Source organism: Mya arenaria, chromosome 15 (assembly GCF_026914265.1).
Source record: "Mya arenaria isolate MELC-2E11 chromosome 15, ASM2691426v1".
Classification (NCBI taxonomy): Eukaryota; Metazoa; Mollusca; class Bivalvia; order Myida; family Myidae; genus Mya; species Mya arenaria.
Genome location: NC_069136.1, coordinates 38,306,696 through 38,320,092, shown reverse-complemented (window position 1 = coordinate 38,320,092; position 13,397 = coordinate 38,306,696). Strand labels below are relative to the sequence as shown.

General features: G+C 33.0%; 1 protein-coding gene across 1 annotated transcript; it reads left to right on the top strand.

Annotated features, from left to right (window-relative positions):
* The first annotated feature begins 4,142 nt into the window (after positions 1-4,142).
* On the top strand, positions 4,143-12,342 carry LOC128219355 (orexin receptor type 2-like). Its single transcript, XM_052927162.1, has 6 exons — positions 4,143-4,550; positions 9,039-9,244; positions 9,524-9,687; positions 10,521-10,668; positions 11,280-11,392; positions 12,173-12,342. The coding sequence occupies exons 1-6, from the start codon at positions 4,143-4,145 to the stop codon at positions 12,340-12,342; spliced, it is 1,209 nt and encodes a 402-aa protein (XP_052783122.1).
* Positions 12,343-13,397: the final 1,055 nt, after the last annotated feature.

Here is a 13,397-nt window from a genome sequence, read left to right as displayed (position 1 = left end):
TTACCTTGTTATTTACAATTTCCTGGATAAGTTAAAATAAACAGAAACTAATAATTAAATCATAGTGGTTTTACATTTTTAATGCTATAGCACGAACTTTACCCTAGTGGATATACGGAACTCGTAATATAAACAATACTTATGCCGGAGAGTACTGACATTTACGACATTCACAACATTCGTGACCTAAACGACACACTGGATATTAAACAACACGGTGATCGCAACATTTACGACATTCACAACAGTAATGACATAAACGACACACTTGATATTAAACAACACGGTGATCGCAACATTTTCGACATTCCGTAATGTTGTGAAAGATACGAATATCGCGAATGTAATGTTTATCAAGACTGTGGCAAATGTTGCAAGCGTTATACATTTCACAAATATGCAAATGTAACGAAAGCTGTTTAGGTCGCAGATGTTGAAAATGTCGTAAATATCTGGAAATTGTTGAATGTAATGAATGTACAGAAGAGTTGAATATGTTTTAGATGTGGAAAATGTTTTAAAACTCTGTTAAAGCATGCACAATTGAATATCGAGAATGTCGGTTAGGCCTCATAAGGAAGTGGTGGTTCGTATTGTCTACTTTACGTAATGCCTTCATTTCTAATTTAGAGGTGCACCTTTAAATAATATAGTTGTATACCTCTTTATGTAGAAGTGAACCTCTAGTTGGGCTCTACTCTCGGCTTTAAGGATTCCAATGTTACTAATAATACTAATAATACTACGAATTGTATTATACGTTAAATGTTCCATAAACATACAATGACTTGATTTGTTGATATTAAATGTATTAGAATTCGCTATATCGTGGTAGATGATAAATGGATCGCGAAGGACGTGATAGTAAATAACTTCACTATAGACATCGAGACAGTACGCCCACTTACACTGTCAGCTAGTTTCATGTTGATTTGATACTTAATGCTCAAGTTTTTGTCTGCACGATATATAAGCATATTTTTATGTTAAAAGGGCACCAATCCGGATTAATATTGCAAAGATAATTTGAATTTCTTAAATAAGTTCAAATGTGAGTAAACAATTTATTGGGCACTCATCTATTTAGATCCTTGGGATCACCCTGAAAGAGTTCCTGAATATACGCGTTAGTTCTTCATTCATGGTTTAAGACAAAGTGAAGGTTAGATGTTTATTTAGATATTAATATAACTCTCGCCATTGGTCTGTTTATGCAAAATCTTAAAACCGCCAAAGGCCTGCCTATGCATATATTCCTTAACTATTTGTAAATAGTATTCACTCATGTCGACTTCTGAAGTATAACTTGCAAAGAAGTGGTCATATTTTAGTGTATGATGAATTTTATTTTAGCCCAATGGTTTTTCGCATGCCTGATCCGTTATGTTGTGCATCTGTTTCATTTTGAGCGTGCCCACCCGTCAATGATTTCACTGATTTTTTTCATAATTCCAACATTAACCGCGTTTATTGTTATACTTTGCTTATTGTAAACATTAACCCTATTCTTCTCCTCTGCTATGTAGAAAAGGGTAAGCAAAGTAATATTGATAAATTTCAGAAAAGCCAAATATTAATTGAAATATTTCCGGTTGTTCCTAAGAAACTGCAATGACAAGATAATCAAATATTTCACGAAATCAAACATGTATATTAAGGAGGAATGTACATTGGAAACTCGAAGATTTTCTTTGCAGTGGTTGTTCACGTTACTGTATATTATTCTTATATGAACTAATCTAAAAAATGATGCTGCGATGCTTTCGCTATATTTCTCCCAATCATTTGTAATTTATTGTTGCGACGAACGACTAATGAGTTGACATAAATAGTTGACGAAAGTGAATAATAGGATCACGATTTATCCAATTAAAAATGATAAAATGTCTGAACTACATTATTGTTAGTTTATACTATTTCTATATGAGTATAATTGCTTTAATTTGTCTGAAAACAAGAACCTCTAAACCCATGCATACTGAGATTAAAGTAGTTTAGTGATTTAGATGTACGACCCTGTAGTAAAGAGGTTGTGGGGTCGATCCCAACAAGAGTAACTTTTTCATGGCGTCTCACAAAGGACATCAGTACCGGACATTCCCGTAAAACGGATAGGTGCGTGCTCATATAAGACATTAGCGCTCGTAGCAATAGGAGTTAATGAAATTAGTATACACACAATTATAGAAAAACTATTTGCCAGGGGTCAGTTTACTATTGTCCAAGGCCAAAAAAGGGATGGAAGTAGTTTACCTGGCTCTTCCTTTTCAGTAGGTGTTTTATAAAATGAGATAATCAATCGATTTCAAAGGTTTAATTACGTATTCACAATTAAATGCTATCACGCAGGTTTACTTGATACTAAAAAGTTTACTTAAGTTAAGAAGCAGCGATACATATAAGTTATGATATTTCCGATCAGAACAAAATACTCCATACTTCTTTTATCAACGAGACTTTTGGAACAATTTACTGGCAGCAAAACCGGGAATTTATATAGGAAGTCATGTAATAATATAAATTAACATACCTCAGTTTACATTCCTTGTCGAAACTTAAAATTAGTCAATCAGAGATGTACGGGTATTAAAATGGAAAAGACAATTGCTCACCATTCAACAAGAACAGAAAAATCACACTGTTGTATATTTTAGCTTTCGAAGCACGATTTTATACTTTGATTGAGATTTATAACCGAAAGCGATTATAGACAAACACTTCCAACAACCTGGATACTTCGATTTTCGATTACGATTCACTAATTCAAGAATTACAGGTTGTAGAAGAACATGTACTTAAATGACAACACTATGACTATGACCGTATTATGATTTTGCTAAGAAATTTGTTGAGCTGGCTGCCATTGTATGAATGCACCGTACCTTAAAAGCTTGATTTAATTGTTTGCAGGTGATGTCCATATCCGCTCGTTGCAAACTTGAAATTACATTATCATTGTATTTCTCAGTTTTGCATTGATGCTGGCTCTGATTCAATCTCATTAAAATCATTTCGTGACGTTCACTTCATTTCATAACGTTATAATCACTTAGCGTAATGTCGCAAAGAGTGTATTTGGGATCTGATTTTTATTTAATTGGCTTTGATAAGGCTTATATTTTTAATTTTGAAATTTGCGATAAATTATCAGACAAGTGTAAGGAAATGGCTTTAAAAACTCGTAAAATCTTAGATTCAGTGATCCAGTGCACTCGTATTTCAATGGTAGTTCAATTCATATTTGGTCCATTTGTGGTCCCTGTAAGTGTGTGTATTTTATTAAGCGTTCTTTGAGCCCTAACTTGGTGCCACTTAAACATGGTTCACATTTGAAAGTTTTAAAAATGGGCCAGACATCAACCGATATCGCAAATATACTTTTGAAACATCTTGCAGACATATATTATTCTATTGAAATAATAATAATGGCGATAAGAGATAATTTTGAAATACATAGTATCCTAAATATATCGACTTGCATTCGTACAGGAGACAAGTTCCAGAAATGAATGACGTTGGCTTAATGTATAGCATTAATGAAACCATACCAAGCACTTTTTCAGACTTTTTAAAATCTTGAATTGGAAATCCTATCCTTTTATCAATTTAATTTGCTTTTTCTGGGACTGACTTAATGGTTGTTTTGTATCGTAAAGATGCTGACACGCTGTGATAACATTTATGAGAAGTTCCAAATGAGTCAATCACTCTGCGGTCGCAATTTGGAGTGATTCTTGACACAAAAAAACGGTTGTATAAGACATATGTCTTGTTTTGCAAATCTGGGAATAAACATTTTGAGTCAATTGTATAACCTACGTTCAACAGAATTTATGAAGAAGTTTATCAGGGATCAGAAAAACTTTTGTTTATTTGAACACTAGGAGATTGTGATAATAAATTTTTAAAGGGAATAATTGTGTTGAAATAATTTGCAAATAGCTTACTGCTGAATTCGCTCGGTGATATATTTTCCGATATCACTCTATCGGATTTCAGGGTTTTTAAGGCTGTATCTAAGACGCCTCAACTCCGCGAGAAAGCTTCATCAACTGTTAGGAGCGTTCAATTCTACATATTATCATCTCGTTTTAAAATGTTTTCAAGACAAATGCTGTTTTCGAATTATATGAATATAAGAGATGGAGTCCAATATTTATAACAAGACACTTTATGCGGAGGCAAATATAACCATTAGTGTTCAAAACCAGTTGGATTACACGTCCGCGCAGGTTCGGAGGAAAACATGCAAGAGTAAAAACTATAGTTTGGACATAATCGCAGACTGCTTCTTTCCTGAACCGGAGGAATGGGGTCTGATTGCTGGATACGCACTAACATTCATCGTTGGGGTTCTTGGCAATGTTCTGGTTTGTTTTGCTGTTTGGCGTAATCGCGAAATGCGAACAATTACGAATATATTTATGGTGAACTTGTCCGTTGCAGATCTAATGGTTCTTCTTATATTGCTACCAACAGCCCTTGTCGCTGACGTTACTGAAACGTGGCTCATTGGAACAGCAATGTGCAAATTAAGCATTTCCCTCGGGGTGAGTAATTTGGAATTATGTAATATCCTGAAATGTGTTTAAGTTTTTTTACAGTTTTAAATTTTTAACAGTACCAACAATTTCTCTAAACCTGATCTTCAATAAAGATAGAGTAAATAGATTGGAATTATTTTAGTTTTCTCTTCCACTTAGCAATTATAACTTGAATAGAAACTGTAACTTTTTCTGGAATTTCACTAAAACGTTACGTTTAAAAATTATTAAGCATTATTTGTGAAAAATATCCTATATCGTCGTAAAATATTTTATTAAAGAATATATACCGACAATAACAAAAATAACAAAATATATAAAATAAGATTGTTAAATATATGAATGGTCAATTAATGAATCTTCAAGTCCCATAAGCCTTTTGTAAGCAATTGTAAAATATTTAAACAATGTTGTCATTTTCACGACAGTTTTCAAGATCAGCCAGCTAGGCAATATCAAACTGACACTCTTATTTAAAATTAATACATACACATGTATAACAAACATAAATTTTGACTGACAAACCTTAAACTACTTACTAAATAAAGCATTCATGGAATATAATAACTACTGATAACAAGACTGTAACCGTGAATTTAATAGCAGGAGGCGCAAAAGTATTAAATGATTGGTAAATGCTGAAACATTTACTGTGGTCAACTATACTCTATAGTCTCATAAGGTAGATATACTATGTTTTATGCTCTTTACTATCAAATTAAACTCGATCTGCATAATAAGAACCATTGTTTTTGTCATGTATTCATCCTTTTTGGAACGTTAAAACAAAATTATTAAATGTGGTAAATCTTATTTGGGAGTAAGAGAGCATCTTTAAATTTTTAAACCTTATCAAAGTTATACAACAGTTATAAATGTTTGGTATGCAATATGAAAAAGCTTTATAAAAACTGTTCATGATTAAATTGAACATCGATAGATGAAAAATGTATTTGTGGGAAGAATTGCTATATGCTTTTTTGCCTTTCAGTTCATTACCTTGTTCGTTAAATTGAATTCATGTCATTGCAGTTGCTTTAACAGGCCTTTAAAGCCAAACTCCATTTTGATTGAGTCCATTTTCGCGTAAATTATTCATTGTGTGTTTCAACGCGAATGCGGATAAAATGCGCATGCAGGGGTTCTCACATAGGCTAGTTCAAATGGTATTGAACCTCAGTGTTTTTTTTCCAATGCGGACAGCTTATGCAGACAACGTACTTATCAAATGCTCGCATATAGATGTGGCCATCCATTTTAAGTTCAAAAAATTAGTTTAATATGTCTGCTTCGCTGTAGCAAGCCAGTATTATATAGAGTATATGGTACTGATAAGAGCTTGAATACTTTAACATCCCGTTGGAATTATATCTTTTAAACAGATGAATGATGATGTCACTCTAAATTGCAACTCGTAATCCTGGCAATCTGATAGAAAATGTAGCTTTCGATAAAAACGCCGATAGCAGCAGATTGTTTTTATTTTGATAAAACAAAATTGGACTGATTATTTCGTATTAGCAATTTGTTTGTTTTGCTTTGTTATGAAACATTTTCTTCTTCTTTTGCTCAATAAAGTGAATTCTGTCGCTACTGAATTTGTTTTGCAGGAGTAGCCTCCCTTGAATTCAATACACAAAAGTACGTAACATGTTCATACGTGCAAGACATTCCATATCAGGACATTTGACAGATAGCTGTAAATCTAAATCAAATTAAAACCGACAAATAAGAAGGAATAATTCAATAGTCAGGTAAACTATAAATGGAATATTACGATAGGAGGCTTTTCTGGTGTCCTGTATCACTTCTCGTTCGGTTAGTTAACATATATCCGTATCGACCTGCGGTCCCTACGGGTACGTGTTACATACCGAACTCGACGTGATACTGGTCAACAGAAAAGCGTCCTGTCATAATTTCCCTTAAATATTAACAAGTGTGTCATGATTTCAATTTCTAACAGCATTCTAATAAATATTTTCCGTCAGAAACGCTTTATACACCATTTTTGTATACACCATACATAGATATACGTGATAGTATACAAAGGGCGGTTATTGCATGTGTTTTTATTTAAGTAAAACGCGAAGAGACGCACCTGATAAGTATAATGATGCTCTAGTGTTTATTAAAACAAAAACAATACTTTGTGTTGAGACGTTTTAAAGACTGTTTTGTGCGCGTAACAAAAAATGAACGATCGCGTGAAGCCGTATACTTTGTGATCTGCCGCTTTGGCAATACATTTTTTCGGCAGCATAGATTTACTTTTTTCTGAAGGCACTTACCAACCCATCGATAATTTAACAAACCACTAATTCGAATGCGATATGATTTAACAAAATTCATTATAGTACTCAGTAATAATAGCATTCAAAATGTTACTGATAAACAACATATCTGCATAAAATACGAACATCGGTTTAATGATTTTCTTGAAGAATTAAACATCACGGAGAACAATTAAAAGTTACTTAAATATCAAGTAAAACGCGTTCCGTAATGTGTAAATACGAACTATTCATAACTTTAATTGAAATGCGATAAGTCTGTTCATTGAGGTTTCTTTGAACAAACGATTCCTTTCTTTATATACTTGTTGTTTTGATAATCTCCGACCATCATACATGAGGCATTTAAGATAACCGTTGTACAAAAAAGCTTTTCGTTTCAATGCTCATATTAAAATGATTTTGTGACCACAAGATCACAAACATATAATTAGAAGTCATTTCTCAGTTTTAATCTCATTTTATTTTTCCACATAACAACTCGGAATACAAGAACAAAATATATTGCTGAGTTATCAAAATAAATGATTTTACCTCATCTTTTGCTCTAGATTGTTTTATCTTTAGAACAATGGCCAAAGTTGTTATAAAAAGAATATGTGACGAGATAATACGGTTTTAAAAAGTTTTATATGCGAGACGGTAACCAGCAATCCAAGATGCACACCATGTTAATTGGATACCTAAAATGTGGCCTTTTTTTGGTATTGAGTCAATTATTTTAACATAGATCACATCTTTATCCCTGTTGAAATAACAATGATTTTAATGCCATGTTTTCCAATGTTTCTGGTAAAGTATGTTTGTAATTCTTATGTCTGGTAGAGAAATGTTTACATTATATTCACCTCACTTCAGCTTTCTGTTTCTTTCTTGCAAACGCACCGCTACGAGGCAAAGTAGGGTTATGTTTATACACTATTGATTAATAATGATACGGTCCTTAGAAAAAAGCAAGATTAGTAAACAAAGTTCCCAAAAAGGAACACACACTAATATGATGAAAACTTTTCGTGGACGGACTGCTTGTGTGATATATCAAATTGATACATGAAAATTACACATGGCTTAACGTTGTTATGAACATAACTGTACAGTGTATGTTGACATTCAACGACAAATGCTAAATCATTGCGGTGATATATTACTATCCGTTAAATTGACATTTTAAAGAATTAACCTATTAGCTGTGACTAAACATAATTTTGATTTGTTCATGAATTTTTAATTCCATACTTAAAACACTTTTGAAGACGAGTACGATTATGCGAAGGCAGACTTTTGTAGACTTGAATTGCTTTTGCATTGAAAATTCTAAACAATTAAATAACATCGCAAATTGTCAAATGTATGATCTTTTATTGTACACTTACCTAACGAATATGTGATAACATAATTAAGTATAGATACACGTTTAAGACTAAGTCGAACATGCTATACACTGCAAACCTTTGAAACACTTCCATACCCGGACAGTGACTGGCGAAACCTCATACAACTTCTGTAATCAGGATGTTTTTTTCTTCTTTTTCAATGTACAGAACGACAGAAAACTATTGACTTTGCACATCCACTGTAATGCTGTATGGCTTTAATATGATATAGAATATTATATATTTCAGAATTAAGGGTATTTATGTTTCCAAGAATTTGTAAATTTTAAAGCCTTCGAACAATAACATCAACTTCAGCTACTCCACCGCCCCTTGATTTAAACAAGATATTAATAAGCAGACCGTTCAAGATTTACGTTACATGCTGCATCATTAGGATTACAATTATATATTTCAAGACACGGGCGCTCATGATCAATCTTCCTACAATATGCAACAGAAGTCAAGCTAATGAGAGTAACAATCGCGTTTTGGGATGAAATATTGAATATTCTTTAGAAACCATGTGAATAGTGATGCTACATTAAAACCTCAGGCGTTGCAACGTCTTATTGCATTTCGTCGTCAGTAAAATGTATAAATCATTCTAACGTATATACACTGTAATGTGGAATCAAGAGTTATTGTTGCACTTAAATTGACTAATATTGATTCGTTTTTCAAACATAATGAGGGCAATATTTATAAATCTATATAGTTACTATTGTAATTGTTATTATTTAATTGATCAATACAAAAAGGTATTTGATATTTAACGTTGATTTCGGTTCGTGTGTTTAATCAAAACATATATTTTTCTGTTTCAGACCATGTGTATATCAGTCTCCATCTTGACCCTTTGTGCGATCTCAATAGAGCGATGGTACGCGATCTGTCGGCCTCTCAGTTTCCATAGCAACATCCAAAGAGCCCGCATCATTATCGGCGCCATTTGGACTGTTTCCATTTGCGTGGCCTTGCCCGAGTTCCTGGCCTCCACTGTGATACCATATCGCACAGACACAATCTTCAGGTGAAAAAGTGTAGCTGCACCCACCTTATGTAAATGCAAAACATTAGTTCATAAAGTATTTAAATACATATTATATTTGTATAGGTTAGCCTAACTGCATTAGTGTGTAAACCATGACTGGCATGTTTTTCATTTTAACTTATGAGAAGTTTTTGGAGCTTGAAACCACAAACTCCTGATTGAGATGAGGGCATTTAAAGCAGTAGATTATTCTCAATGTAGATGGTTTCCAAAGATTGCAAATATTCGAACAAGTGAATGATGGTTTTCTACTTACAGAACAATGTGTATTCCGGCCTTGTGGAAGCTAAATACGATAGCAATCTTCCAGATCTGTCTGATGGTGTTCCTCTATTTCCTGCCACTGAGTCTGATGGCCTGTGTGTACACTCATATAGGAGTCGTGCTCTTGAAGAAACGGATACCTGGGACTGCAGATCTGCGTACGCATATTAATACTCTCTTATGTCCGGTAAAATGAGTTGATGCTTTTTAACATATCAATGCTCTGCGGAAACGGACTAGCATAAATTTGTATGGGTTTCGCGTTTTATATATCCAAGGTTTTCAATTGCGTTCTAATTACTATTGTTTTGCATTTACGTACATGTTCCAAAATGCTTTAACTTCTCATGGTACAAAGAGTTTTGAGTGATCACAATAATGTAACAACTTGTATCGAGAGTTGATTTGATAGGACATATCTCTCCAATTTAACGGATAATATTAAAACTTAGAATGTTTTCAAAATTGCCTGACTTATTATCTTATAACTGTCGGGATATCTAAGTAAGATTTGTAGATCACGCGTTAATACAACGGTATTGTTAACATCTTTTATTCCAAAGTTTCTCATATCTTAATTTTGCAATTAAAAAGTATGGGTTAGAGATGGGGATGAATTATATAGTTCATATAAGTTATATAATTATATCTAGAAAAAGGCATTTTTACCATCTCTGACATATATTACCAGGTACGCAAGTTACCCAACTGTTGGTTTAACCATCAGATATTCATAATATATATGTGCATTCTCATATTGGTAGTTACATGATCCATAAATACGTAATTACTCTAAATAAGAATAATATTGATTTATTAAGGAGATATTCAGAAAAAAATAACTTGTTTACGGTATGTGAAACATACACATTTTTCAAATATTTCATGTTAAGCGTAAAAGTCCCGATGATATTGCCTTCCAATTGTTTTCTTGGATTTATTTAACATCCCAAGTAGATATAGCAACCTAATAATAACGTTATTTAAGCAGGCCTAAGGGCAACGAATTACCATAGCCACTCACAGGAGAACAGTAACTGCAGACATACCGGCCGAAGGAAGGCGGTCAAGATGTTGGTGGCCATTGTAATTGTGTTTGCCTTTTGTTTCCTGCCAAACCACACACTAAACATCCTAAGGTAAGATATGGACATTGAAGAGGTTGCTAACTCTGTTATGTAAAATATATACAATGAAAAACACTGATAATATTTGATGAAATTCAATCATAATGATATTTATCCAAACTGATGTTTTCATGCTTTTGGAATTTACTTTCCTGTCATTCAGCTTTTGCAACAGTTTTGACGTATATGAAGTAAGATGTGTCATTGATATCGGCCACAAGTTTTAAACTTGTTCTAAGTACATGCACCTGGATGACGTGTCGTCCAAAAGTACGCGTACTCGTACAAGTAGCGTTTTCAACCTCACTAATACATGTATATAAATAAGTGTGTCAATTTATTTCGAAAATCGTATAGTTATAGAAGTGCTGAAAATATATCTTTGACTTTCTAATAGTTGTTCGATGGAACATCAAATTAGCAAGTAGCTGAATGAGTCGGCATTTAAGATTAACAATTTAGATATGAACAAATACGTTGTCATAGTTATTTTCCAAAATGTATACTTTATTTAAAATTATTTAATTATTTAAATTATTTATGGCAAAAATAGTATGTTTGTGAATATAAATGTATTTCTTGACTTTGTAAAGCAAATGTTTGAGAGTGATTGCTTCTTTCAGATACACAAAACAACTGAAAGTTGTTCCAAATCTGCGGATGTTCGCCCTCATCTCTCACTGGTGCATGTTTTTCAACAGTTGCATCAACCCAATTATTTATAACTTCATGAGCGGTACAGATTCACCTACTTTTTAATAAATATTTTGCATATAACTCTTTCAATTATACGGACAGTCAATGAAAAAAACAACAATCATTACAAAATATCAAAAAGCATGTTTAAGGTGTTAGTGTTTTGCCTATTAACACCAACATCTCTTCAATTTCATTACAAGTGCTCAGCCAAACTGATAGAACTGTGATATGACACCGGTCCCTTTTTTTCTGTGTTCATTAACTATCAGTTTAGTGAAGACTTAATCTCGTCAAGGAATGGATATACAATGCACAATAAACAAATTACATGGATTACTTATTCGCTTAAATGTCTATACAGACCCTAAAGATATACATTACAATTATCACATTTACATATTATTAAAGTAAGCCTAAATGTAAAGACGTCCACAATGCCTAGAATGCGTTATATTCCTTCGAATCATCCCTCTTCCAGATTGTTTCAAACACTTTGCAACCTACTTTTAAATCTGCCTTGTTTTATCTTCTGGACATTTGGCTGTAGTTTGAATTGTGTTATTAATAAATTTGATTATATTCTACTGTTCAGAAAATAGTACTTGAAAATGGATATTATCGACTAGATTCGACTATTTATTTGCGATTTTGTCTTCTATTGTATGAAAGAAGATGTCTTAAACCTTCGCATGTCAGTATCAGCCTGCAATCATTGTAAGTGGTAAATTGTTCTCGTCGACATAAATTACCCATTAATGTTACAGTCAAGGCAAATAAACTATGAAAGTCAACAAATAAAACTCAATCTCTTTTGCAGATAAATTCAGAAAAGAGTTCCGTGTCGCAATAGCTCTGTGTTGTTTATGCGGCGAAAACAGAAGGCAGAGCGTATCGAGGGTAATGTACCGCATGACGGCGCTCTACACGGGGAATGTAACCATTCGAGACAACAAAACAACCTCCAGTGTATCAAGAGACAATCCATGAGAGTTAGAAGCAATTCCTATTTTTAAATCCAAGCACCACGTAAATATACATGCTTGTTACAGTTGTTAACACTCTATATTACGATTTGTATCCGTTGTTACCTTAGAAAAAAATCACAATGTATTTAGATTAGATGTGGATGTATTGTATTTAATAAAATATGACGTCTGTATCAGTACACTTTAGCGCTTATTCAAACAAAGAAGCCAACATGAATGATGTATCCAGTTGACACAATCAGAAACAAAACAATGAAATGTGGTGTTTATATTGTAAGAATGACATCATTTAATGTGTGTAAATGATAGGAATTGGACATGAAAAGATGAAAAGCAGTGATCATTTTATTGTCATGCTGTATTGATTTTTTTAATATTTCTTAATATATCAGACAAAGTGTTTCCATTCATGTGCCTTTGGGCGTTTCTCTATCTGTTGTTCTCTGTATCCTTGTACGTTTACAAGCGCATGGCAAAGCATTGGTTTGACCCTGTTGTTTCAATTGTATTAAGTTAAGATGGCAAGTGGTCGGCAACCGTTGAATGGAGATTTTTTACAATACTAGGCTAAAGAGGTGGTATCTAGTCTTAAAGCACAAGTAGTGTATATTTCAAGTACCAGTTACACAAATATATTGACATGGTTAAAATATTGAATTACTTCTCTTAAAATTGATATCTTAAATAAAAATAATATAATCATATTAAAAAGTTTAAGACAAAGAAATATTGGTTCACAGGAAAAAATATGTCGGTTATAAACATACATGCTATGTTTTCTTTATCAATTCAAGCACACACAGTTATGTTTCGACAACGTTTGACAGATGATCATGGTTTATTGGCTTGGAGGGAAACTATTTTATAAGAACAAGAATGATTTGCGAAATCATACAAATTTTGGGTATCGCTTTTGACTTTGAACTCTAGTTTATTATACAGGAAAATACATTACTTAGTTAGTATGCTGTGCAACGTAATACTGAATTAAATAGCAGACAGGGAACATATTTTGAAACACAGTTGGCAATCAATGAGAAAGAGAGCTGGGTACAA